The 25,679-nt window shown below is 39.3% G+C and overlaps 1 protein-coding gene across 7 annotated transcripts; it reads left to right on the forward strand.

Moving 5' to 3' along the window:
• Positions 1-596: 596 nt before the first annotated feature.
• On the forward strand, positions 597-25,387 carry MARCHF7 (membrane associated ring-CH-type finger 7). Of its 7 annotated transcripts, XM_066323248.1 has the most exons (11): positions 597-710; positions 6,390-6,540; positions 10,647-10,805; positions 12,914-13,085; positions 14,691-14,858; positions 16,520-17,633; positions 17,892-18,061; positions 19,269-19,378; positions 20,758-20,871; positions 22,642-22,690; positions 24,488-25,387. In XM_066323248.1, exons 2-11 carry the CDS (start codon positions 6,400-6,402, stop codon positions 24,511-24,513), a joined length of 2,223 nt encoding a protein of 740 aa, XP_066179345.1. In that variant the 5' UTR covers positions 597-710; positions 6,390-6,399; the 3' UTR covers positions 24,514-25,387. The 7 variants fall into 7 exon arrangements, 5 of the variants coding, with proteins under 5 accessions (XP_066179345.1, XP_066179344.1, XP_066179347.1 ...); XR_010744044.1 differs by lacking the exon at positions 22,642-22,690 and having other exon boundaries at positions 19,269-19,401; XR_010744045.1 differs by lacking the exon at positions 24,488-25,387 and having other exon boundaries at positions 19,269-19,401.
• The last annotated feature ends 292 nt before the right edge of the window (positions 25,388-25,679 follow it).

Here is a 25,679-nt window from a genome sequence, read left to right on the forward strand (position 1 = left end):
TCCACGGTGGCCAGAGACGCCGGAAATCATAATTTGTTTAGGATTGCTAATCTGAAATCTCTGATTACGCGAAGAGTTTGAATTTTAAGAATTTGGGAAGATTATCTCCTGATTTCCTACATCATGCAACATCTTCCCCTCAAGTAAAAATGCCTGCCAATGTCTGTTACTTTCTATAAGAAACCGAGGCCTCGATGCAATTAAAATGAATGGCAATTCAGTTCCTTTGCGGTTGAGGGGGCTGTGCCCAACAACCCCATGCCGCCGTGTCCTTCAGGGACAGCCTGCTGTAGCCGGCCACGAGAGACGGGGGAATTCATTTACAGGGTTCAGGCAAGGAAGAGAACGTGACATAGACAGAAGACTCAAAGACCGTGTCGCAGTTTTCAGGCTGAAGCTGGAAGAGGATTCGGATGTGTGTGGGGATGCTGCTCCGCGCACAAAGAGGAACGCTGTGACTCGCAGCGCGGATTTTCGGCGCTCCGCGGGTGCCGCAGCTCGGCCCGCCCACAGCCCTCAGGCTGCGCTCAGGGCTCCGCCCCCGCCGCGCGCCTCCAGCGGGGCCGGCCCGCGCCGCCGCGGCTCTCGCGAGAGCTGGGAGTGGCCGCGCCTGGCGGCCGGGCGGTCTCGCTCCGCCGCCATTGTCTTGCGGGAGCGGCGCGAGCGGCGGCCCGGCCCGGCTCGGCCTGCGAGGAGGCCCGGCCGTGACGGTGAGTATGGACCGCCCGCGGCGGCCACTGCGGCTCGGGCCGCGCCTGTTGCGGGGCCCCGCCCGCCGCGACGGCCTCTCGCCAGGGCCGGGGGAACCATTTTGTGCCGTGCTGAGACCGGCTGACCCGTCCCTCCCTCCGCCATCGCCCCCAACGGCCGCTCGGCTCCGTGCCCGCTCCCGCAGCGAGGCCGTGTGACACCGGGGGCACCCTGTTCCTCTCCGCGCTCCTCGCGGCCTCTGCCCGGCGGTTGGGGCCGGATGCTGCCTGCGCGGCGGGATCGGGGGCGGCCGCCGGCCAGGCCCGAGCCGTGCGGGCCGCTCCCCGGGGCCTGGCAGGGGAGGTGCCGTGCCCTCGGCGGCTCCTCGGGGGACGCGCTGGCTGCGGGAACAGCCCAGCCTTAATGCACCGGCCGCGGCAGCGTGGGCAGCCGTCGACATTTGTAAATACTCCTGCTCCTCACTGGGCTCCTGAGAGACTCCTGAGTTATCTGTCAATTTCACCGCATTGAAGGTTGAGAAAATACCGTAACGAAGAATTGCACAGTCTGAGAGAAAGACTCGTGAGCACTGTCTTGTTTGTCCTAAAAAGATGATAGTGAATAAGCCCCGAGAAAGACGCATGAGCACAGGTTGGTCGGGAGAAAAATCTTATGAATAGTTTTATGTTTAACTACACAAAAACATGTAGACGTGAGACGTCAAGTCTTAGGTAGAAGTGTCAGTGCATAGTTCCAAGCCAGAAGAATGAATTTAAGAGCAGGCAGTGAAGCTTATGCTACCCTCTGATGGAGAGTTCAAGGTTGCTTAAATCTGGTAGGAATCATGGAAGCTGGCAAAGGCTTTACTTGTAGACATGACTACCTGAAATTGGTCCTCTTTTATCGATAGAGAGGGCCAAGGCAGAAGATAAATATTTACTCTCTGTGTTTTGTGAATCCCTTTTTGTGAAGGAGTATAAAAATGGACACTTAAGGATAGTAACTATTTTTGTCTTTTGAGATTGCATTGCTTTCCCTCAAAAACCTCTTGGATCTTTTATTACTTTGTTATCTCTACCCATGGCTGTGTTAGGTCTAGTTCATCTTTTATAATGCTGTTGGGGGGATGACAGATCAAGAAGGGCAGGACATTTGATCTGTGTGCTCAAAATAGGCTGTGCAGTTCTACCTCCTTTTTCAAGCTGGTCATCTGTTTCTCAGGTGTGACTTAAAAGTTTTATTTCAGAACTTGGTTTCTGACCAAGTCTTGAGAAGTATTGCATATGTCCCTTTTTTCAAGAGTCTCTAGAATTGTTTCCAAATTTTTTTCATAGGTTTTGATTGCTAGGTAGTGTAACATGGCATAAGCTGATGAAATACGTTGCTTTGATAAGAAGAGTGCTGCTCATCCTGCTGTACACATTCTCATTTCTCTGTTGGATATGAGCATGAGTAGTGTTAAAATAATGGAGAAGTGTGTTTTCACTGGTTAATGTGTTGAGGGTTCTCAATGAAGGACACATCAGGTGTGAGATTTGAATAATAATAATTTGAATAAAGGTGCTCCTTTACTTTTTGGCAACAACAAGCTTTTTAATCAGTTCAGACTACAACCCAATTTCTGTTACTGTGATTATTGTTGTTATTTTCTCAGAGAAGTAATTTAAGTATTTTTTGATCTCACTACCTTCTATGTAAATTGAAATGTCTACTTTGTCATAAAACTCATTACAGCATGTTAATTACTGCTTGGGGTTTGTTGAATTCCTGTGTGTGTAAACAAAGTGCTTGAGGTTTTGAGTGGTTTTCTTCAGGAAAACTCTTAAGATGATGATACTATAAAAAGGAACCATTCTCATTCTGAAATATTGTGTACGAGAGCAATATTCCCCTTGTAGGCAACTATTGTTATGACTTCAGTAATGTGATTTTCATTTTAGCAAAAGACCATTGTGTGTCTCTCTCCTGTGCTTTGTGGTAGCTTAGCGTGCTCACCTTATTTATAACCACCTCGTTGTGTTTCCGTGATCAGCATAAGCGTTATATGTGTTTTGTTTGTATTCAAGCCACCTGTGAAGACAGTTGCAACTCAGGCTTTCAACGTGCAGTGCTTAAAATGGTTTTCAGAGAACTCTGGGGGAAAAAACTCCAAAACCCAGAAGACATCTTACTAGTGTTGATCACCAGAGGTCAAGTGCCTAGATCTAGTTTTTTCTGTCTAGTAAATGGACATCATGGCTGCATTGACTTCAGCTTCATTTCTGTCCATCTAGGTAAGACTATGAGGAAAAGCTGAAAGAATTTGGGTTTTTCAGCATGGAGAAGAGAAGCCTCCAGGGAGACCTCATTGCAACCTTTCAGTACTTAATAAGAGCCCATAAGAAATATGGAGACAGACATTTAGTGGAGCCTGTTCTGACAGAACAAGGAGTAGATTTATGGAATGCATTTTTTATGATGAGCATAGTGAACCATGGGCACTGATTGCCCAGAGAGGTGATGGATGCTGTGTTCCTGGAAACATGCAAGGTCAGGTGGGATGGGACTCTGAGCCATCTGATCTTGTTGAAGATGTCCCTGCTCATTGCAGGGCGGTTGGACTAGATGGCCTTTAAAGATCCTTTCAAGTTCAAACTATTCTATGATTTCTGCTAGTTGGATTGCAAGTAAATTTTATAATGGATGGCCAGAAATTGAAGAGCTCTTGTGCAGCAGATTTTTAAAAATTATTCATCTTAATGATCCGCTTTCTGTCACTGAACCTTTATTGAAAGGTAAAAGTAAAATTCAATTTCCTTGGTCAGAATTTCTTTGCCTAGATCATAAGGCCTTTTATTCAGCCTCTTTTCGCTTCTGCATCAGACATGACAGATGTCAAATGCCTAGTCTTACGTGACTCTGATTGATATTTATAGCAGATCCTTCTCATTTCCTGGCTGAAGCAAAGACTGCAAAAAAAAAAGTGTAAGGTTCTATGCAGGAAATTAATCACAGTGTGTATACATAAACTGACACATTAAATTTTGCTGTTTCTATTGTGCTACCTTAGCTGGTTTTAACACTTTTTTTGGGGTATAGTTTCTGCTAGATTTCTTCGCTTGTAGAAAGAAAATATTCTATAGATAGTGTTATCTTGACATACTTGGATTGAAATCACAACCTGTGCTAATTTACAAGATTAGGCTGATGGGTAACATTGTCTGTCCTCTTGGGGCTACTACCACTGAAGGAGAAAATTAGTCTTGTGCCTATTTATGTGTATTTGTGGAAGGAATTTGCTAATTTTGGACTCAGTTTCATCCTCTGCAGGTAGTTGGCTCTGGTATCCAGTCTTCCACACTGTCCTTTTCTGTGTGAATGCTCTTACTTTTTTTCTGCTCCTTGGATGGTGCATAAGCAATTTTATTAGTATTAGATGATTTATAATTTAGTCTTTGAAGTTGTCTTGCACTTCTGTCTCCTCCGCTGATTCATCTGGACATTAATTCCTACTAGTTGGACCTTCCATCTCTTCTTGAACGTTTGCATTTTCTGTGTGTGTCCATGTCTGACTTTTATCTATGCTACTGAATTCATCTGGTTGCACACCTATCTGAAACAAAGTGATTCAGAAACAGAATGATCCATAATAGAGGAGATACTGCTGGCACTTTTGTCGAGTACTTAATAGTACAGAATTGGATCCATTATTCTGTGTTGCTTGTTCCTTGTATTTTATGTCAGTGTAAAACACAGACAAACAGTCTTTGAGTGTCAGATCTCATCCAGACATATGGCTGTTCTGTGCAGCTGACACTCTAGTCTGTATTATTGTGATATTATTTTAGCTTCACAGTTTGCAACTTTGATAGTTACTTTTTACTTTAACTCACTGCAGCTTCATGCAACTATAGAAGTTGTAGAGCACATTACAGCAGATTACTCTTAAGGTTAAATTAGCTATCATTGCAGTTTAGGAATAAATATGATTGTTACATTTTATTGAACTAATGATCCACTTGAAGTGGTGTGGTTTAGATAATTAGACTTGTCCTCAGTTTCTTTTATATTTCTACAATTCATTGTTCTGTTGAACTCTGGACTGCTGCTTAGAACATTCTTATTGATACAGATGTGCTTACAACTGAGAACTGCATAAAGTGCTGAATATTTACCTGAGGTTTTAAATGTGATCCAGGAAATTAAATTATTTCAGTATATTAATGCAAAGTTGGGCAAATGAGCATTTCAGATTCCTAACCAGATCTTGTTTACCTGATGATGGCTTTGGCAAACACGAACGGGTTACTAATTTTGGAATTGTGGTCTAGGAGCAGGTGTCCTCTGTACTACAGGCCAGTAGTTCTTCTGTACACAAAGGTAAACAGTCACTTAAACTTGGTATACTGTGGAGTCCTGCTTGCAAGATTAAACATTTTGGCTTTTTGTGTTTTGGCTGCTGTTGTAAAGCTAGCTGACAACTGAACATGCATGAGAACAGTGGTTAAGGAAACTAACCTCAGCTGTCCCAGCTGTTAGGTCAGTGGAGTTCTGTACAAACTAACAGGCTTCTACCAGGTGGAATATTTAATTCAGCATGACTTGAGCAAAGATTAAAAGTCCTGAGTATGTGGACTCACCTTGAAACTGCAGCTGGACACGAAGTGTGTCAGGATTGATGTAGCAGCTTTTTGCAGAGTGTGATACTGGTGAGCATGACTGAACTGTGGAAAAAATGTACTTTGTTGATGGATAGGGTTTTTTTTTAATCAGTAGTTTAGTCCTGTTCTCAGAAGGTTAGGCCAGAATTTGAAGTGGTTAAATAGACTGTACCACTTTGGCAAATCATCCTGTGTCAGTAGGATTCTAAGCCACTTGTTTGAGTTATGTGTCGTGCTACTCTTCATGTACTGCACCACTGAGGATACTGAGTTTCCTTAAATTTTTTTAAGAGCTGCTGTTTCTGATCTGCTTCTCTCTGTACTATCCCCGAGGAGGAGGAGTCTAACTGTCTGGAGTTTTAGGTAAATGTTAAGTCAGATACCATTTCAAGGGCAGGGATGAGTATAGGAACACATCTCCTGTGGAAAAGGCACAAGCATTTCTTTTTAAATGCTTAGAAATAGCAAAAAGCAGATAAACACCCAGCAAGTGGGAAGTAAATTTATGAATACACTGTGAAATAGCCTGTGCTCCTTTGCATATGTTAGCTTTCATGGGAGTTGCCTTTGGAGGAGTTGAAGGCAGATAGACTGCCGATGTGTTTTTTCACAGGAGGGTGAAGTTTCACAATTTCAACCCTGAGGAAGAAGTCTGAATATAATTTCTGTAAGTGTTGAGATGCCGTTCATTAGCAAAAACATAATACGTGAATTTAAGAAATCTTAGTAACGTGTTCCTGACTCATTTTGCATTTATATGAGTACTGTGTGGTGCTTTAGGGAGTACCTCTTATATTTATAATTGCAATAATATATCATAACAAAATCATAAAAGGGTCTGTAGTTTTCTAATGAGGGATGGGAGATGTAAAGAAGAGGTTAAAAAAAACTAGGATAAGAACTTGTTTCCCCGTTTTGCTGATGCACAGTCAGACCAAAGCACTGTGCAAACAATTGTATGTGTGAATCATATTTATGTTATGCCTGGAATGACCTGTGCCTGTTTTGCATGAGTTCCCTGCTTCTATGAGGAAAAATGATCAGTATGTCCTTGTACAGGATACAAAGAATGGAGTCAAAACCCTCAAGAATTCCTCGCAGGATATCTGTTCAGGCTTCCAGCTCTCCTCTAGGATCTAGAACTGGAAACAGTTTATCTGGTGCATATAATACAAGAGAATCTTCATGGAGATTAGAATCTGGATACCAGGTAATGTATTTTTTTTTCTTTTTATGAAGTATAAATGATTTTAAAAGTGTCTTTTTTACCAAGAAAAGCCCCAAAACTCGGATAAACAAGATTTCAAAAAAGCAAGAATTTACTAACCAAGTCAATGACAGTGATCTATGAACTGGTAGTTCTAGATTTTCTGGTTTTACCTGCTCTTGTTTGTAGCCGCACCTTTAGAAATCAGCTGTTAAATGAATGAGGGAGCTCAATCCTGATAATATAGATCTATTTTCTGATGAGTCACTGCCATCATAAACCTGGGTAAGTGGAGTTTTCTGTTGAGGGAGAGGTGAGGGTTTTGTTTGAACTTTGATATGTGTAGGGCATTACACTTGATGTGTTGGTGATGCAAAAAGTACAGGACTGTGTTGTCAGTACACAGGGCTCTACCATTCTGCAGCATCTCCTATGCTTACAGTTTGAAAAGATAAGGAGAGGAGTTTTAGACTCTGTTGTGGTTTGACACTGGCCAAATGCCAGTTGCCACCTGCAACAGTCACTCACTTGCCCTCCCCTGCCGCAGCTGGGCAGAGGAGGGAAGAACTTATTGAAGGCTTCATGAGTTGAAATAAGGACTGGGAGAAAACACTCCAAGGGCAGAGCAGGCTTAAATTAAAGGTACAAAGAGAATGTATTATTAACAAAATCAGAGGAGGATAATGAGAAGTAAAAAAAGCCCTGAAAAACACCTTCTCCCAATCTCTCCCTCCTTCCCACTGATAGTGCAGGGAGAGAGGGCATGGGCGTTATGGTCAGTTCGTCGCCCGAGGTTTTTCTTCCGCTTGGCTCAGGATCTGGAGGCCTTCCCTTGGGAGGCCGTGGAGTCCCTCCCGTGAGAGTCAGTTCTCCATGAACTTTTTCATTGTGGGTCCACTCTCACGAGCAGCAGTCCTCCCAAAGCTGCTGTGGTGTGAGTCTCTCTTCCACAGGATGAAGTCCTCCAAGGACAGGCTGCTCCAGCCTGGAGCAGAGGCCCTCTCTCTCCATTGAGTGAGGATCGAGTGTGATCCCACTGGATCACAGCCTCCTCCAGGAATTCACCTGCTCCAGTGTGAGCATCTTCCCCATGGGCTGTGGGTGGATCTGTGCATTGCCCGTAGACCCATGGACTGCAGGGGAACAGCTTCACCATAGTCTTCACCACAGCCTGCAGAGGAATCTCGGCTCCAGCAGCTGGAGCACCTCCTCCCTCTCCTTCTCCACTGACCTTGGTGTTGCTGTGTTGTTTGTTCTCCCTCACATGTTCTCACCTCCTGCTCTGTTGTGGCTGAAATTAAAACTGCATCCCTACTTTTGTTTTGATTTCTTCTGAAATCTGCTATCACAGAGGTGTTACTACCATCTCTAATTGGCCCAGCCTTGGCCAGCAGCATGTCCATCTTCAGAGCCATCAGGGATTGGCTCTGCTAAACATGGTGGAAGCTTCCAGCAGCTAATCACAGAAGCCAGCTCTGAGGCCTCCCAGCTACCAAAAACCAGGCTGTACAAAACCGACACAGAGTCACATTAGCCTGTCACGTCAGTATGTTTGTCCAGCTGGGCTTTGTGTGCACTGAATGGCACTGAAAAAAGGCCTTTTGCTGTTTCACAAGCAGCATTTTACACTAACCAAACTACTTTTATGGGGAAGGAGAGCTGTGCTCAAGAGGAAGCATTCACGCTGTTCAGGTACTTGCACATTGGGAGAGTATTATGGGAAGCAGAGATTAAACTACTGTAGAAATTATTTTTGACACTTGGAAGCAACAGATAGCAGTTTGGCTCAATTATCTTAGTAATATTTTTTTTTTCTGCTCCTGTCAGCAATTCTTACCTCAGTTTTGGGCCCAGAAAAGTAAGCCCATTTTGGTCTTTGAAATTGCAGAACCTTAACTCTGTGATTAAATGTTCCTATTTTTTAAAAAATGGTTAGGAGTTTGGTCCCTGCTGACAAGCTATCTGGGACATTGTATTATATAATGCCTTTTTGAGAAACAGTTTAACAAGTAATAGAGCATTATTTTTAGCACAGTTAATGTATGTGTGTTACGTTTTTGTTATCTCTAGCATGCATGTGCTTGTTATTATATAGGCTATAGGGAATGTAGAAGGGGAAGCAGTTGTGAGTCATATTTGCATTTTGGAGTCTTAAATGTTTTTCACTGTCTGGCTTCTCAGCAAAAGCAAATCGGACCTTAGCCCATCTTAGCCTTTTGTAGAGATTTATGGACACAGTCCACACACAATGTACGTATACTAAAAGCCACTGATCAGAAGAGAAGTCTTCAGTTGAACTGGTGCTGTGAAGTTGGATGTGTTACTGCTGTTAAAAGATTTTGAAACAATGTACCTCTTGTTATTTCATTTATTACATGAACTGCAGTTTGCTCACTGCAGTGTGCATTCTTTTGACTATTTCCTGTTGAGAAAAGTGATTCTGAGCTGAGGAATGATCTTGTAGCACTTGCCAGTTAAAGCAGAACGGGAAGTGTTTGGATAGAAGATTATGTTGTGGTCCTTTTTTCCACTCCCAGTTTGTAGAAGCTAGTCTGAGAGCTCCTTACACAAGACTGGTGCTTAGTGATAAAATCGGAGGGTAGCTCCCTCTCTTAACTAACCCTTTGTACTTACAGAGCTAGTAGGAACAAATTGCTTTATTGCTTGCAGATTAAGATTACCGAGACTGGAGCAAGAAGGTTTAAGTCCAGTTAGATAGGAATGCAAAGGACAGGCATTTTCACTTTGTTAATGATTGTTAATCCATTCATAAACCTACCTTAAAGTATTTAAGATCTAGTTCAGTTACAAATGATTTAGAAGTTGTTTAGAAGTAAAACTTTGACTATCAGTAATTCTTTAGGTATAAAGAGAACTCTTGATTATAGGTTGACTCAAAAACTTCTAGGACAGATCAGTCAAATTTGTATTTGGCTTTGATTAGGGCTAGCAAATAAGCTAGCCCTATATTTCTATTGGCTGGGTTTGTTGTATTTTTTTTTTCATACAGATACAGAATTCCTGTACATCATGTACTTTTGAGATCAGTCTGGGTACTAGCTCCTGCTTATCTGAGGAGGCATAACAAAGAGCTTAATTGTAAACCAGTCATATTATGGGATATAGTGTTTTTGCTAGGTAACTTGAAAATACAAAAATTGAACTAGTGTCATTGTATATGAAAAAAATTCCTATCCCTTATGTTACAATGTAGTCAACATTCTATGACAAACGAATTATAAGTTGTTGTGGGTTTTTTTTTTTTTCCATTGGAGGCATAGGGTCAAGAGTAGTTTATAAAATTGTTTTGAATGTTTTCCTGATCACATTTTTCAGCTACTGAAAATAGATACCATAACAGGAATACCTTATGTAGGGCATTAATTGTTACGTTCTGACAAGGGATGTTAAATATTCTTAAGATGAACTGAAGAAAAGAAGCTGAGCTTTTTGTATTTTGGTTTGGTTTTGAATGCTTTGTTGTTGCTTTTGAGAAATGGTGACAGCAACTACTGTGTTTGTCGACAATACTGATAATTCATAGAAAAAGAATGGACAAATAGTCACTTAAAAATGCTGCTTAGTGTTAATGAAATGGTTGCATTTCTGTTATTTCTATTAATTTTGCTAATACTATGGAGCAAATTGAATTGCAGTCTGTTTGCTCAATTATAATCTATTAATTTAAATTCAGCTTATTTTAGTGGCCAAAGAGGTGCTTTTGTTGTCAGGGAGACCCTTTCTACACCTATGGGATTTTTTGCATAACACCTGAAAATGAGGCCCTTAATTCAGCCCTGTAGCTGCAGTATCTAAGTCAGGGTAATGCCTCCAAAGCATTGCACTTCAACTTTTTGTTGTCCTAGGTCAAAATGGATGACAGATGAATGGGCTGCTATAAAGTATTTAGAAAAAACTGAACAGCAAAATTTTGCTTTTGCCAGTGGTTCTCTCTGAGCCTATTTCATTTCTTTGCTATCCCTCAGGGTTTCTTATTAAATGTTTCCAGATTTGTTACTGCTTCCTCTTCCCTGTATTTGCAATATTCAGATCAGGTACTGAGTTATTTTGAGTTACAAGATGCATATGATAATCATGTTGTTCTTCAGGAATCCAGTGTATTAAATAGTTCCAGTAGAGACTGGAGAATTGGAGAAAGGGATACCCATGGAACTCCTTGGAAGCTTACAGCGTCATCTCCAACTCGTTACTCAGGGACACTTGATCACCCTCATTCTGGAAGATGTTTGGGAAGCAGAAGCAGATTGGTGAGAACTGTTAATGTGCAATACTTGGAAAAAAATATTGAAACACCAGGAGTTTACTTCAGTCTTCCCAATCTCAAAAGCTGCCAGCAGAGGCTCTCTGTAATGTTTATGAGAAAAGTAAATCTTACTAGTTCAAGATGGAGCAAAAGCTAGAAAGGTAGCAGTTTTAAAAAACATTCAGAGGATAAAAATATTGATGTATATTAGTATTACTAAGAGTTAAGAAATACATTTGAAGTCAGTAGCTCTGACTGAACTCTGACTCTGAAAAAGAAAGAAGATGAGGATAATTAGAATCTCAGACATGTTGTAGTCCTGTGGATGGCAAAGTTGATGTTATTTATACTTTTTCACTCAGGGATTTCCGCAGGGATGTTTTTTGGATGGTACTAGCTTTGTGAGTTAACACAAAGTTCATGGGTTTGGAGATCTGCTTTAGGAAATTTAATTGTAAGGTGTAGTTCATAGTCTGATTGTTCTTACATGCTGCTTACATCATACAGTGAGAGAATGGTTACCTTAGATTCACGACTCAGACCCTAATAGTTTGTCTTAACTGGGTTCTAGAATGTGCCTTTGTAACTCCAAGAATAAAGTCGTTTGCTTGTGACATACTTACGCATTGTAGAGTGACAGTTAAGCACTTTGAAGTGCAGTAGAAAGATTAAGATAGGAAAAGCAGAAAACTGTGAACAAGTTTGGTGGGACAATAGTGAAATAAAAATCCTACTCGCTTTCAGAGTGAGAGATATTTGGGTTCCTAAGAGTGTTCGCGTCATTAAAAGAGGTGTTGGTTTTCTTAGGTGACTTGAAGGTGAAGGCACTGATATATTGGGAGGTGAGGAGGAAGGAACTAGTGTGTACATGTTGTCCTTCAGGGGAAGCCATGGTAGATGTTTACATATAGTTTAAATCCAAATGGAATCTGTGGTTCTAAGTGGTCTACATATTTAGTTAAATTAGTGCTGTAGTTTTCAAGGTGAAACCCCTTTTTTTCCCCACTAGGATTAATTATTCTCTTAAAGTGAATTCTAATACAAGTGAACCTTGCAGAAGACACTGAAAATTTCACATACCAAATAGTAAATGATTAAAACATAAGTGATATGTTAAATAAAAGGTTAATCAGGGAGAGTAACTTGGCTTTGTACTTGGTTTCTGATGTTAGTCTCCCTACCTATTTTTTTATGATGAAATGAGGGAAATCGTTAAGAGACTTCTTAGTTTGACAGAGTAAGAAATTGTGGCTTAAACTTAGTAAAAACCATAACTAAGTAGAAATAAAACACAGCTATAACATACTCTAATTTGTTTGATGTTTAAAGGATCTTGGTTGTAGATAGTTTCTGGGAAGACAAACAGCCCAATTCAGCTTTTTGATTGAGCTCAACTTTTTCTTTTTTATATGAAAAAATAAACCTGAAATATTTCAAATAGAAAAGGAATACCTTGATTGTAAGTAACCAAATGAACAGCTTTGTAGGCTATACTGAACTTTTTAAGTCTTATAGTGCTGGTTTCTGGAAACTGTTTTATTTCACTGCTGTACACTGCAAAAATTGTTTTGTACCTCTTCTTTACTCTGAACTCCTTCAGCTGCGCTTATTGTAATCAAAATATACTTGTTTCGAACAGTTTTCTTTAAGCTCACTCCTCAGCTCATTATATGTTAGCTTGATAAAAAGTAAGTTGGATTAGTTAAATAAAATAATGCAGCTCTTCAGTTTTGGCCATTTCTGGACAGCAAAATATGTTCCCTTGGGGATCTGTAAAGCTATATTTGATTGTGTTTATAGCACCTTACAGGCCAGGAATATGATTTTTTTCCCCCTTTTTACAAGATTTTTTTTGTTGTAAGCCACATATATCTGTAAAGGAAATATAATGTTGAATATTATAGAAACTGACTTTTGTTGGTAGGACTGTATTGAGTAAACGTGGAAATACTAATCAAGAGCACAAACATAATTCCTATGGTATTTTTAAAGAAAAGGTTTTGTATCTAAAGTCATTCTTTACAATTTTGGTGAGTTTTGCATTATGTACACTTTTGTGCAGTGTAAGTGCATCTGATATACTATGTAATTTATTTTTTAATGTTATTTCAGTCTACATCTTCTTCCTCTCATTTCACATCTGGGTGTTATGGTGAGTCTGAGAGAACTCAGGGAGCATATTCAAGACTGCATAGCCAGCAGCAAGATAGTGATTCAAAGAGACCTAAACTATCTTGTACATCTACCTCTTCTGTGAGAAGTAATGGCTTGACTGCCTTTTCAGGTGAGAGGTTGATTACTGGAGCTGAGTTACATCAAAATTGTCTGAGTCGTAAGTTCAGGTTTTACCAAGTTTTAAAAGACTTGCTTCAAATATGCTTGTATCTTTCTTAAGTAAGAAAAAATTATGCCTGTCTTAAGAGTATGTCCACAATGATAGCTATATCCAAAGTTCCGAGTATGTTGTTAACATGGTCTTTTGAAAGTCCAGTTGTACTCATGTCATTTCAGAATTATTAGCTGTACCTATTCCATTTGTGGTCAAGCTGAACTTCGTGGCTCAAACATACCTTAATTGGTTAAGATTTCAAGAAAAGAATAAGTACAGCTGCTCTTACTTCATGAGTCAGGTGGTGTTGATACATCAAGGTGTGTCAGGGACAGCAGAAAGGAAAGCTTTACCATACAGCAATATGTTCAAGTACAGTGTCATGGCTGGTTAGAGCACTGTTGTTAGGGGTCAGGGAAGAAAGCATTCCTTTTTCAGCAGGGCCAGAACTCATTCTCTAGGTCCTGCCTAAAGAAACATTCTACACTAAGTGCTCTTTCAGGAAAACCTGAGAGTTTCATTAAAGCTGTGAGTAAGTTCATGAAACTTGGATAGACAGCATTTATGCCATATGCCAACAGAAGTCTAAAGCTCAGGAAGTAACAGTCAAAACCTTACACTGAAAATACTTCTGAAGCATTTTCATTCAGATCATTAGATTAATTCAAATTACCCTTGTGAGTATGGATTAATGGGTTTTTTAATATCCCCTTATGGAATTGCACAGCCATCCAAATAAAAAAATCAATAAATTCTTGCTCAGACCTTGGTATTGTTGATACTTTCTTACTCTCTTAATAAAATGACAACCATGAACGTTTGTTATTATGGTATAGGACTGTTCATCTTTCTGTTTCTACATTGGTTGGTCATCACACTGTCGACCAATGAGTGCTGAAGTTTGGTTTTTAAGTTAGCAATGAAGCGATACCGAGATGAATTTTTCAGAGCCATTGAAGAAGACTCTTTAGGAACAAGAGTTTTGTCCACAGCTGATGTATATACAGTTTGCTATGCATTTGTTGGTGCTGTTAATAAAAAACAAGATCCCTTTTTATGCTGAAGTGTTTTGTTCTGTAATGTGAACAAGGACAGTGTTAGTCAATGTTCTTAGAGTTGTGTCTAAACTACATTTAAGATTCATCAGCTGTTTTTATGAGAAATGAAATTTCTTTTAAGTAGTGTGAAGTAGAATGGCAGCATTTATTAAGTCTCAAGCTGCTGTTTTGCTGTATTGTGAAACCTTTTTAAAAACCAGCTACCATTAGGAAGCAAGATGCTACTTCTCTTCCTCTTCTGTCTGGTAGGAGTGTTAATGGATCTGTATTATTACTTTTTGTTTGATTTAGCTTTCAGAACTAACTTGCTGCAAGATGATACAAGTGCCAGCATCAGCAGAGTGCAATTAGCTTTATGTTGGCAGCTGTGTCGTTGGTCAGCCTAGTGGTAATATTACACTTGCCCTTGATATGAATAAGAAAAATGTCTGTGTAAGTGCCAGTTTTAATGGATTTTTCAATGATTACAAAAACGAGGAACTTATTTACTTTTTCTTTCTAGATTCCTCATGGAGATGCAGTAGGATTCCTAGATCTTCATCAGTAATGCTTGGCTCCCTTGGAACTGATCTAGTGAGAGAGCGAACGCAGTTAGAAAGAAGAACGGATCTGTCTCTTAATAACCTGGTGGATCCCAGCTACAGAAACAGTGACTTTTCACCTTCAACATGTATGTTTTGTGTAACTGAAAGCTCCTAAACCTACATTTTGTATGGCTTTTAGTTTCTTAACATGTCCGTAGGACCACAGACTGATTTCATTTGGAAGGGACCTTTTGTTCCACCCCCTGCCGTGGGCAGGGACGCCTTCCACTATCCCAGGTTGCTCCAAGCCCCTGCAACGTGCCCTTGAACACTTCCAGGGATGGAGCATCCAAAACTTTACTGGCCATGTTCTTTTAATATTTTATTCAAAACTCGAACACAAAATATATTTTAAAGTATCCTTTTAAATAAAGTTGGTCAGCCACTTTCCATGCGTTGACCAGACCATCAAAGGATATAAGAACAAGTCTAGCTTGTAGATGTGTTCAGTCATGTTAAAGTGGGTGTTGGTGGTCGCCACTGCAACTCTGTGATTACTCAGTAATGCTCTTTTCTTGTTTGTCTTAAAATCTCTTTGTATTTAGGTCTGGGAAGAGAAATAATGTTAATTTGACCTAGGGAAGTTTTTTCTTAAAGGTGCCTATTATCTCTACTTATTTGGGTTCTCAAATGGTTATTAGGGAAAACTGCTAGACCACTGAAACTAAAACGGAAAACCACACTTTACGTGAGGTGAGAGGTTTGTCTCATGGCAACTGCTAGGACTAGTAAGGACTTCTGCACTGTAATTTTCACTTTCTGTTCAGAGTGCTGTGATGTTCTAGAGCTGTCTCAGGGGAAGCTCACCATTAGTCTTGATCTGCAACCTTTTGCAGATGCATTAGTGATATTATGTAATGCAGAAGTTGAAAAAAAAGCCACCTTTCTAAGTATAGAAGATAAGCAGGAAAGATAAAAACTATTTTCAGAATTCATATTGTCGGCGTGCCTTGACCGAAGAGTATATTTTAATGTCATCACACTCTTAGCACTTTTTAGTAAGTGGATAGTTCGATTACTCTACCTTGAGTAGAGTAGAGTAGTACCATTGGAGCCCAATGGGAGAAGTGGATTGGTGAGCAACCTTGCTTTGTATTGTCTATGCTGCATTTCTAGCAGTAGTGCTGCTATTAAATGCTATAAAATAATTCCCAAATGCATTCCGTGATGTGTAATCAAAAGTATATGGTAGATGATTGGCATCTGTGCAGATGTTTCATTAGCTGGAACCTGCCAAATAAAGCTCTTCTTCAGCAGTAAATGGTGATTGCAATGCAGAACCATTAAAAGAAAAATCACTAAAACCACAAAGATGAAACTTTTTAATTTGAGAATACATAGAGAGCTTCTATTTCCTACCTTCATCCATCCATGCGTGTTCGTCCTTCCCCTTGCTCCCACCCACAACACCCAGTGCAGCTGTTTGAGGAAGGAGACTAGTCACCTCAGCTGCTTCATGTGAACTTCAGTTCATATACAGTGGCGTTCTTCTCAGTGTGTTAAGATACTCAGACAGCATTTACAGAAGATATGCTTGTAAGAATGATAGAATGGTTTGGGTTGGAAGGGACCTTTAAAGTCCCCTAGTCCAATCCCCCTGCAGTGAGCAGGGATGTCTTCAGCTATGAAGATGTAGCTGAAACTTCAACTCAGGTTACCTAGAGCCCTGTTGAGCCTGACCTTGAATGTTTCCTGATGTGTTTGAGCACATCTTGTCATAGTATTTTGGTTTGCTTTTCTGCAACAGATCTTCAAGACAGACCTGCCTCTTCATATGCAGAGGGAGCAAGACCAAAAGAGAATTCATTAAGCACTTTGAGGCTGAATGCACCCATGAACCGCCAGTTGCCTTCTGATCCTCAGCCATCTTTTTTCAGCAGAGACTCTAACATGAGCTCTTCAAGATCCAGCTATTCTTCAAGACAAAGGAGAAATGAATTGCAGTCGCCCCAGAGGAGTGTGCAGCCAGCATTTTCTCTTACTGCCATTAGAGATGAAACCTCCTCCTCAAGTGGTTCTGAAAGGGTTTTATCTTCTCAGAGGTCACTGAATGAGTCTGCAGCTGACAGTGAGGGGAGACGCACAACCAGACAGCTGCTGTCTCGTTTAGCATCTAGCATGTCATCTACATTTTTCTCTCGAAGGTCTAGCCAAGACCCATTGCATACAAGATCATTGGGCTCCGAAGAGTCGACGATGGTCCCAAGAGTTCAAGCTACTACTCTGTCAAGTAGTAATGGAGCTGCAACTCCGGAAGTTACAGGACTTCAGTCATCCGAAGCTTCTCAGGGGTTTAGTTTTCTTGGACGAAGATGGGGTTTATCTGGAGTTTCACAGAATCGCAACTCTGATTCTGATGGGGAAAGTTACAGGCCAGACACTGAAAGTAGGAGCACAGGATCCTGGCTGTCATCCTCTTTGAGAAACAGATGTACACCTCTCTTTTCCAGAAGAAGAAGAGAAGGAAGAGATGAATCTGCAAGGATCTCTACCTCTGATACAACTGCTAGATCACAGCATGTCTTTAGAAGGAGAGAGTCAGGTGAGGAGAACTCTCTTGAAGCATCAGATAGCCCTTCTCGTGCTTCTGTTAGCAGACCAACACCTGCAGTATCTGTTATTTCTACAGCTACTGCCTCCCCGCCAGATTCAGCCCCCAGTGGAAGAAGTTCGGGAATTCTGCCTGGTTCTCTCTTTCGCTTTGCAGTGCCTCCAACATTAGGAAGCAGTCTGTCTGACAATCTTATGATAACTGTAGATATTATTCCCTCTGGCTGGAATCACTCTGATGGACAAGAAAGTGGCAAGTCTAAAATACCACCTTCAAGAGATCCAGAAAGACTCCAGAAAATTAAAGAAAGGTAAATTAGTATGTTCTGCAATAGTAAAATGTGTCTGCTTTAACTTGAGAGGGCTTTCTGCCATCATGATTTTAGAAGAAAACTTTCCTTTAGAGGAGGTGGCAACTCAGTCCCCTGTCACCTGTATTCTCACTTTTGTCTTTAAAGAAAACTGTTCTAATTCTCATAGGTTTGAGAACAGTTTAATAAGTGAAATTTACATTATAGAAAGTCCTATATGGAATGTCACAGCATTTGTTGGTATTCCATCCTATTCAGCCTGCTTTTAGAAGATTCTGAAGATGAAGAGGGTGACTTATGCAGAATCTGTCAGATGTCCTCTGCAAGTTCTGACAACCTTTTAATAGAGCCATGCAAATGCACTGGAAGTCTGCAGTATGTTCACCAGGAGTGCATGAAAAAATGGCTGCAGTCGAAGATAAATTCAGGTAAAGCAAACTCTAGACCAAGACAGCCTTCCAGTTATACAGGGAGGCTTATCAGGAGGATTACACTTCTGAGGTATTTAGTTGAAAAGTGGGGACAAACAGCAGTATGGCACTTCCAGGCTTTTTGTGTCTGTGCAGCTTCTCATGTGAGTAGTTCCAATAACTGTATTTCTTGTTTAGAGAACTATATTTTTTAGGATTGTCTCCTAAGATGTTGGACAAAAGATAACATTGCAGAAGTGTAGCTTTAGAATTACTCTGCCACTTCATTGGTACCACTTTGGGTGGCATTCCTTCCTTACGGAAATTGTTGTGCTTTTTTTCAAGACTTCTGTAGCCGAGCTAACTCCTAGCAGTAATGAGAATTTGAAAATTCAAAAGTTATTTTGAATTGGAATTTGACTTAAGTATGATAATTTTTTTTTAAAGATACTAATTCCTGTTCAAGGCACTTTAAAATTACTTGTTCAAAATAACTTCCTAGTGCATAATAATTATTTAAGAAACATTTCAGATATTGCGTGCTGTAGAAATATTTTTGTAACAGATTGATTGACCAGTTTGTTATCTGTGGTATTCTTAAGACTTAGAAGTAGGTGGCTTGATAGAAGCTGTGAAACACTTTGTACCAAAGGAAGGTACAAAAAATAAGAGAGACTCTTTTGCTTAGCACCGGAGGATACATGTCACAGAGGGATGTTTTAGAAGCCTCAGCCTGTAGAAGAATTTTTTTTGAAGTATTTAACTATATTTAAAGACATAAGCCCACTATCAACTTGCATTGTTTGTTTTGTTGCTTATGAAGGAATCTGTTTTAAAACTGGTACAAGACAAAATGTTACTTAACAATAACTTCATTCTGGTATATTTATTCTTACTTTTGTGTGTATTTGGATTATACGGTAAAATTCAGAAAGCCGAAGAAGTGATTTTATGCCAGACTTGCAGGAAGAGGCATATTATGTCCAAAGTGAGTGTGAAGCAAAATAGATGCAGCTGGATAGAGAATAAATATTCTACAGTGTTTCAATTCTGACAGTAGCAGAAGTCACTACATTCCTGTTTGAGGCTTTCTTTTCTTCTAACCTTGCTCTGCAAAATAAAGCAAAAAATTACGTAGAATTTCTAATGTTTATATGAGTGTGTCGTATGTCACAGGTTGTTGAAACTCGACACTGATTTCTCCCCTTGCCTGCCTCCCCACCAGGTTCTTCTTTGGAAGCAGTGACAACTTGTGAATTGTGCAAGGAGAAGTTGCATCTAAATCTGGAAGACTTTGACATTCATGAACTCTATAGGGCACATGCAAATGAACAAGTTAGTATATTTTACCTTATTTGGTAAGTGTTGCTTTAGTGCTGGGAGGGCAGTCTTTAGAGAAACCAAATCCATCTCCCAGAAGGACTGTTATACATATAAAGTAATTTTAATGTGGAACAGATTTTTCTCCTCAATATTCTAACTACCGCTACATTCTGCTAACACTTCCTAGAGCTGAGCTTTCGGTTAGTGTAATATATCTCTTTTCTTAGTTGCATATCTGTCATCTAGCTTTGTAATCCAGTGTCTCTACCACATAGGTGCAGTGTGAATTCCAGCATGAATAGAATAAGTCAGGAGTTGTCATTGTTTTTAGCTGGTTTTGAACACAGATTAGCAGTTGTTTTAAATGTATGATTACAAACTTCTTTTGTTTCATTAGAGTGGTAGAAACTAACCTCTGTTCTAGCAGTTTCTAAGTGCTCCTTCAAATAATTTCCTAACTTAAAAATAGTCAAGGGCCCATTGGTATTACTCTTTTTATTTAAAATAGAATATCTTAGAACTACTGGATTGTGAAGTATTTAAAAATGAGTAAATAACACAAAGTTGGTTTTTTTAATGCACTTTATTCTGAGGGGTTTTCCCTATTCTTTGGGTTGTATTCTGATGATATACAAAGACTAATGATACTAGAAATACCGAGTGACATCAGTTTTGGGGCAAAAATCAGGCTCTAATTTTTTTATTTTTTGAAGTAAGTTGTTGCCCTAGTACAATTGATAGAAATTCTAGGGTGAGTACCCTAGTACTTACCCTAGAATTCCTATCAACTGGGCAGTCTCTGAAAAGTCTTTCTCAAGAGTGCCACCATCATGTTTTAGTAGTGGTGCTTTTTGGTTGCTATCACTGCATTTTCCAGAAACAAGAACTTTGAATTTTTTTTCCTAAAGAATCTACTGAATTGTCTGTTCAGCAGTAGTATTTTCGATGTTTTTCTCTTACCTTAGCAGCTGAAGGAATTTCTCAAACATACATAACATTGTGACATTCTTAAAATATATTCCTTTATTTTGGCTTTCTGTTAAGCCTTGGGACCACAGAGAAGAAACCAGAAATATTGGTTTTATTTCCCCAAGTGATATAATAACTGATGCGCACATTCTTTCCTCTGAACTAATCATAACTGAGACTTAATTTGTAAAACTCTTACTTAGCTTCAAGGATAACATGTTGGATTTGGGGTTGATGGGAAGGACCAGAAGTATAAATAGCTTTTCATCAACTTAAATTTTTTAGTATTACATTTTCCTCATTCTTTTGGAACAATTAGAGATAAATCTGTAATGATGCCATTAAAATCTAATTGTTTTACTTGAATCATATGTGCAGATGCATTACTGACATTCTGAATGTTTCTTTTGATCTTCTTTAAGGCAGACTATGAATTTATCAGCTCTGGTCTCTACCTTGTAGTGTTGTTACACTTATGCGAGCAGCGCTTTTCTGATATGTTAGGAACTGCAAATGAGGCCAGCACACGTGTCAGAGTAAGTATGCAGTGATTTTCTGGCAGGAATTGCTCATACAGAGAACTTGAAAGGAGGTTGTTACCTTGAGTGACCTAGGAGCTAGATACCCAAGGAACACGCTTTTTAAACAAATTTAGGTCTAAAATGGGCTGTGCTTGTCAGTGCACTGTGTTTGATTGGAAACTGAACGTGCTACATAATTGCAAGTACTCTGCTACAGAATGCTTTCTGTCAGCCTTGCTGGTTAGCATACATACTGTCATGATTATTGTGAATTTATGTAAAACTGGAAGGTTAACCTCTTTGTGCCAAACATGCAGTTAAGAATGCTGGACTACCTGATTTGTTTAATTTTTCTCATTATGCAAGTCATATTGTAAAGGTCTAGAATTTTGAGTGCTTGTCTGCTGGAGTACATATAACGTGTATTTGAATATTAACATTCTGCAACAGCCTATAGCTGTAATATGATTTCTCTGGCATTAGTCCAAACTCTTCTAGTTACTTTTGACTGCATTCTTGTCACTCAAAAGGATTGGCTTAGGAGTCTGTCAAGTATATCTTTAACCAGTAAGAGATCAGCATATGGAGTTCTTTCTGCACAGTGATTCACTCATAAATCCAGTATTCTGCATGTTTATTTGATACTAGATAATTAATCAGTTCTCTTAGTCAACTGAGCTCCTGAAAAGCTGGTTGGTTATTTTCAGGTTTTTTGCTTACTTACAAAGAAGTGACAGTATTCAGCTTATCCAATGCATGTGGGAATGGTTGACTGCCAGCATGTATGAGATCTTGGGGGAGGAGACAGGACTGTGCTCTATCTGATCTCTTAATATATTAGGACAGTGGCTTCTTTTCTGTACACATCTAATGTAGGGCTTATAGTCTATGGTCCAGTCTCTCTGCTACAAGCGTAGAGATCTAAGACACATGATCTAATTGTAGCCAGCATCCAGGCTAGATTGTTAGCCTGGGTGTATTGAAGATGATGTTTTTACTGGTTTCCCATCAGAGGAGGCATTACATACTTTCGTGTGTCATGCTGCATTTTAATCCAGTGAGAGCACCAATGCTGGTGTTTGATATCAAGCATATGAGTAAGCTGTGGAAGCTCATTTTTTCTGCTGTGTCTCAGTATCTGGACTTAAAACTGAAACATTGATGCAGATTGGCAGTGACAAAACAAAGCCACCTGAGACTTTTTATTCATAGGAATTTTCTTTGGGTTTTGGTACCACACACTTCTAACATCAAACTGCCACTGTTGCCTAATAGTAATCCTGGTCCTAATATTTTAATTATAATAAACAAAACCTTTTGTGTTTATGCATTTTTCACGAACCACATTCGTTCAGAGGGTTCTGTTTTGTCATATTAGTAGTGAATTAAATGAAATGGATTTAACTAATGAAGTCCTTACCGTGATTGTTTTTCTGCATTACAGGTTTTAGGAATGGTTTTCATTAAACTGACACTTGTTTATGTTTGCTGCTTTCAAAATTGATGTGTTTTACAGACATTAGAACATGAAGATGATGTCACAAGCTGCTACCACAAACATTTCACAGCTGAAATAACTGTGCTATAGCAATTTCAAATCAATTGTGAGGGGATTTATATGAAATTTTGCAAATTTTTTTATGTTGGGCAAATGGGTTAGGGTAACCAAGATCTGTCATGAAGCTTTGCAATGTAAAAAGTGAAGAAAACTTTGCTAACTTGATGCAAGTTTCTGCAGAGAACTTTGCAACTTTTAAACTACTTTTCTCTTTGCCTTGTTTCTAGTATGTTAATCTTGCAAGAACTCTTCAGGCATATATGGAAGATATTCAAAGTAGGTGCTTCCCCTCTTTCCCTCCCCTCCCATTAGATCAGCTCAGAGCTAATGGGTACAATCCTCCTTGCCAGCACAGGGTTGTTTAGACCACAGAAGTGTTATCTGCAATCGATAACAAAATTCCTTACTAGTTACAGTTTGGTTATTGTAGTTCTGGCAACTCATAATTATGGGATAAGCGGTGACCTTCAGGTTGTTGCCTTTTACAAGAGTCTTAGTAGGAAAGAAACACTGAGAATTTAATTTTAGTGCATTTAAATTAGACGCTTGTATTGCCATTTTTCTTCCATTTCTTTTTCTTGTCCTCTTCTCCCCTTTGTTTTTTTTCCATTCACACGCAGTTTTTGGTTGTGTGGGTTCCTTGACCAGACCTATCAGACCTCGTGAATGAAGTCTAAAGGTTGCCAATTTTGTCTAAGGATTAGCCTACTTTTCATCTAATGGCTTTTTTTAGTGTGTTTAAATTCAAAACTATATGCTGATACATCTAAATTTCTGCTGACACATCCATGCCCTGGATCTAGTTCTAGGCATGTTGAATAGGGAGTTGGTTGATGGGTAGTTGGTCTACCGTTTTTTTTCCTAGTGTGCATGTGAGTGTCTCTCAACTGCATATGGGTTTTCAGTACACAGGATGCATTTGAAATACTATGAATGGGTGGGGGGGGGTGTGTGTGTCTGTGTGTGTGCATGAAAGAGGGAGTTCTGGTTCAAGATGATTATTTCTGCAATCAGAGTGGATAAAGATGGACTTGAGATCTGAATTCATTCCTAAGTTATGTGCATTCCTACTAGAGGAAAAAATTAATTAGTGTAATTTTAGTCCTTAATTCAATCTATATTTGATTCTGCCTTTAACTTGCAGATGAGGAATTCTAAATTCTAGATTTTTATTGATGCGCTTCAGTTAAATTTCTCTTCTAAGAACTGAAGAAGCAAGGAGTCAGACTTTTCTTCTTTCTGTGTTCAGGAATGGAACAAGTTACTCCAGTACATATACTTCCTTGCCTGCAGACCTTGCTTGAGAGGACACACTAATTTCCTGCTACAGACAAGTTAACATTTTACTAGCTTAATGTAGATGTGTGTCCTGACTTTTCTATCACAGTTGACAAGTGCGTATTTGTCTTTTAACTCACCTTGCAATGACAAAATCCTGTGCATATGTGGGCTTTGTGTTCATCTTGCATATGCTGAAAGGACACAAGCAGAGAGAGGAACTGCTTCCAAGTAGGCCCAGGCTGCATTAAGCAACAGATAGATAGATATAGCTATAGCTATAGATATAGCTATAGCTATAGATATAGCTATAGATATAGCTATAGATATAGATATAGATATAAATTTAAGTCTTTGTTTAGACTGCTGAATTTTCTAGGTATTTTAGTACTCAAATTGTTAACTTTGTGAGCAATTTCTTTCCCTTATGTTGAGTGCTACTGTCATGGATTGAGTATATCCTCCTCTGACTACTGCCGGAATTAGCCACTCTAAGCACAACATAAAAGTTGAATCTCTGGCATAATTAAATTTTCTTCATCTTATTTTGAGGAAGAAGAGTAGGAGGACACTGCACATTGTATGTTCTGTTGAGCTTTGATTAGAAAATGCTGTCTTTTTCCGACATGAAATGCATGTAAGAATTAAGCTATGTGATTGCACAAGGTTTGGCTGGGTATTACAGTCTGCTATTTCATATTATAAAATCACCTTTATTTCCTCTACTCATCCTAAAGTGTTTTAATTTCACACATTTTTGTTAAGGCTTCTGATTACACTGTGTTGTTCCAACAGCTTCTAAAGATGATTCTGAAGACTGAAGCTGGTAGAACTTTCATATTGCAAGAAACAAACAGAATTGCTGCAGAAATCCTGAACTGGTAAGAACAATGTCAACATGCATTTGTTTTATTCCTCTCCCTAATAAAATGCACATTGAATATTACCGTAGTTTTTGAAACGTTGTTGAATTCAAAATCAACTGCTTCAGGGCAGAGCTTGGTGGACTTGAGAACTACTCAGCGTGTGTGAGGATTAGATACATAGAAAGCAACTTTTTAAGTTATGAGGGTGTTGTGCTTTGTTTTGGGAGACATCAGATTCTGAATATTTAAGGAAGCTCTATCTCCCTTTGTGTTTCCTTCTTACTGTAGTCAGACTTCTGGCTTTGTCCTACTGAGTTTTGCTCCTGTACTGGCACTAAGTGGTTATAGTGGGTTTCAGGGGGAGGGTGGGGATGCCCGTGTACTTAAATAGGTTTTGTTCAGAAATAGGTGTTCTTAAATGCCTCTTTTGCCATATCATATAGCTGATTGCTTCCATTGCTACTGAATGAACAGGAAGATAAGCAAGATACTGTAGAGATTGTTTGGCTCCTTTGAAGATTATTATTTAACTCAAAAAGCAATAAGAACTTGCAGTGGTCTTTTAATACTTGGTGATGGCTTTTTTATGTACCAGTTTGGAAATCTGAGATTATATTTGATATCATGTGGCTGTTCCATTATGGAATATTGCAGGTGTAAACTCTTGCATTTCAGCATTCGTAGCAGATATGCAACTTGAGAAAGACCTAAGGTGCTTCAGTTTAATCAGACTTTTTTTAGATCCCACCTTCACTGTTCAAAGCACTGGTTATCAATGTGTTTTCTAGTGTTGTCACTTCTTTATAAATAAAGACGAAAGAGGTATGCATCTTCACTGGTATTGTCAATTTTATTTACATGTGGCTATCTACCAGAACTTACAGCTGAAAACATAGAAAGCTGTATTCTGTGATGAATCTTTACTAATGTTTATAATTTTTTACCCAGATATTTAAGATTGTTCTGACCATTTTGGATTGAAATGCTTTCTATAAATGATGGTACAATAAATTCTTATACATTTACTGGAATTGAATTTCCTACAGATATGTGTTAGTTCTGTAATTACCACAGTAACAATGTATCTGCAAAGAGTGCAGTATGTTGAAATGCCATGAGTT

This window comes from Sylvia atricapilla, chromosome 7 (assembly GCF_009819655.1).
Source record: "Sylvia atricapilla isolate bSylAtr1 chromosome 7, bSylAtr1.pri, whole genome shotgun sequence".
NCBI lineage: Eukaryota > Metazoa > Chordata > Aves > Passeriformes > Sylviidae > Sylvia > Sylvia atricapilla.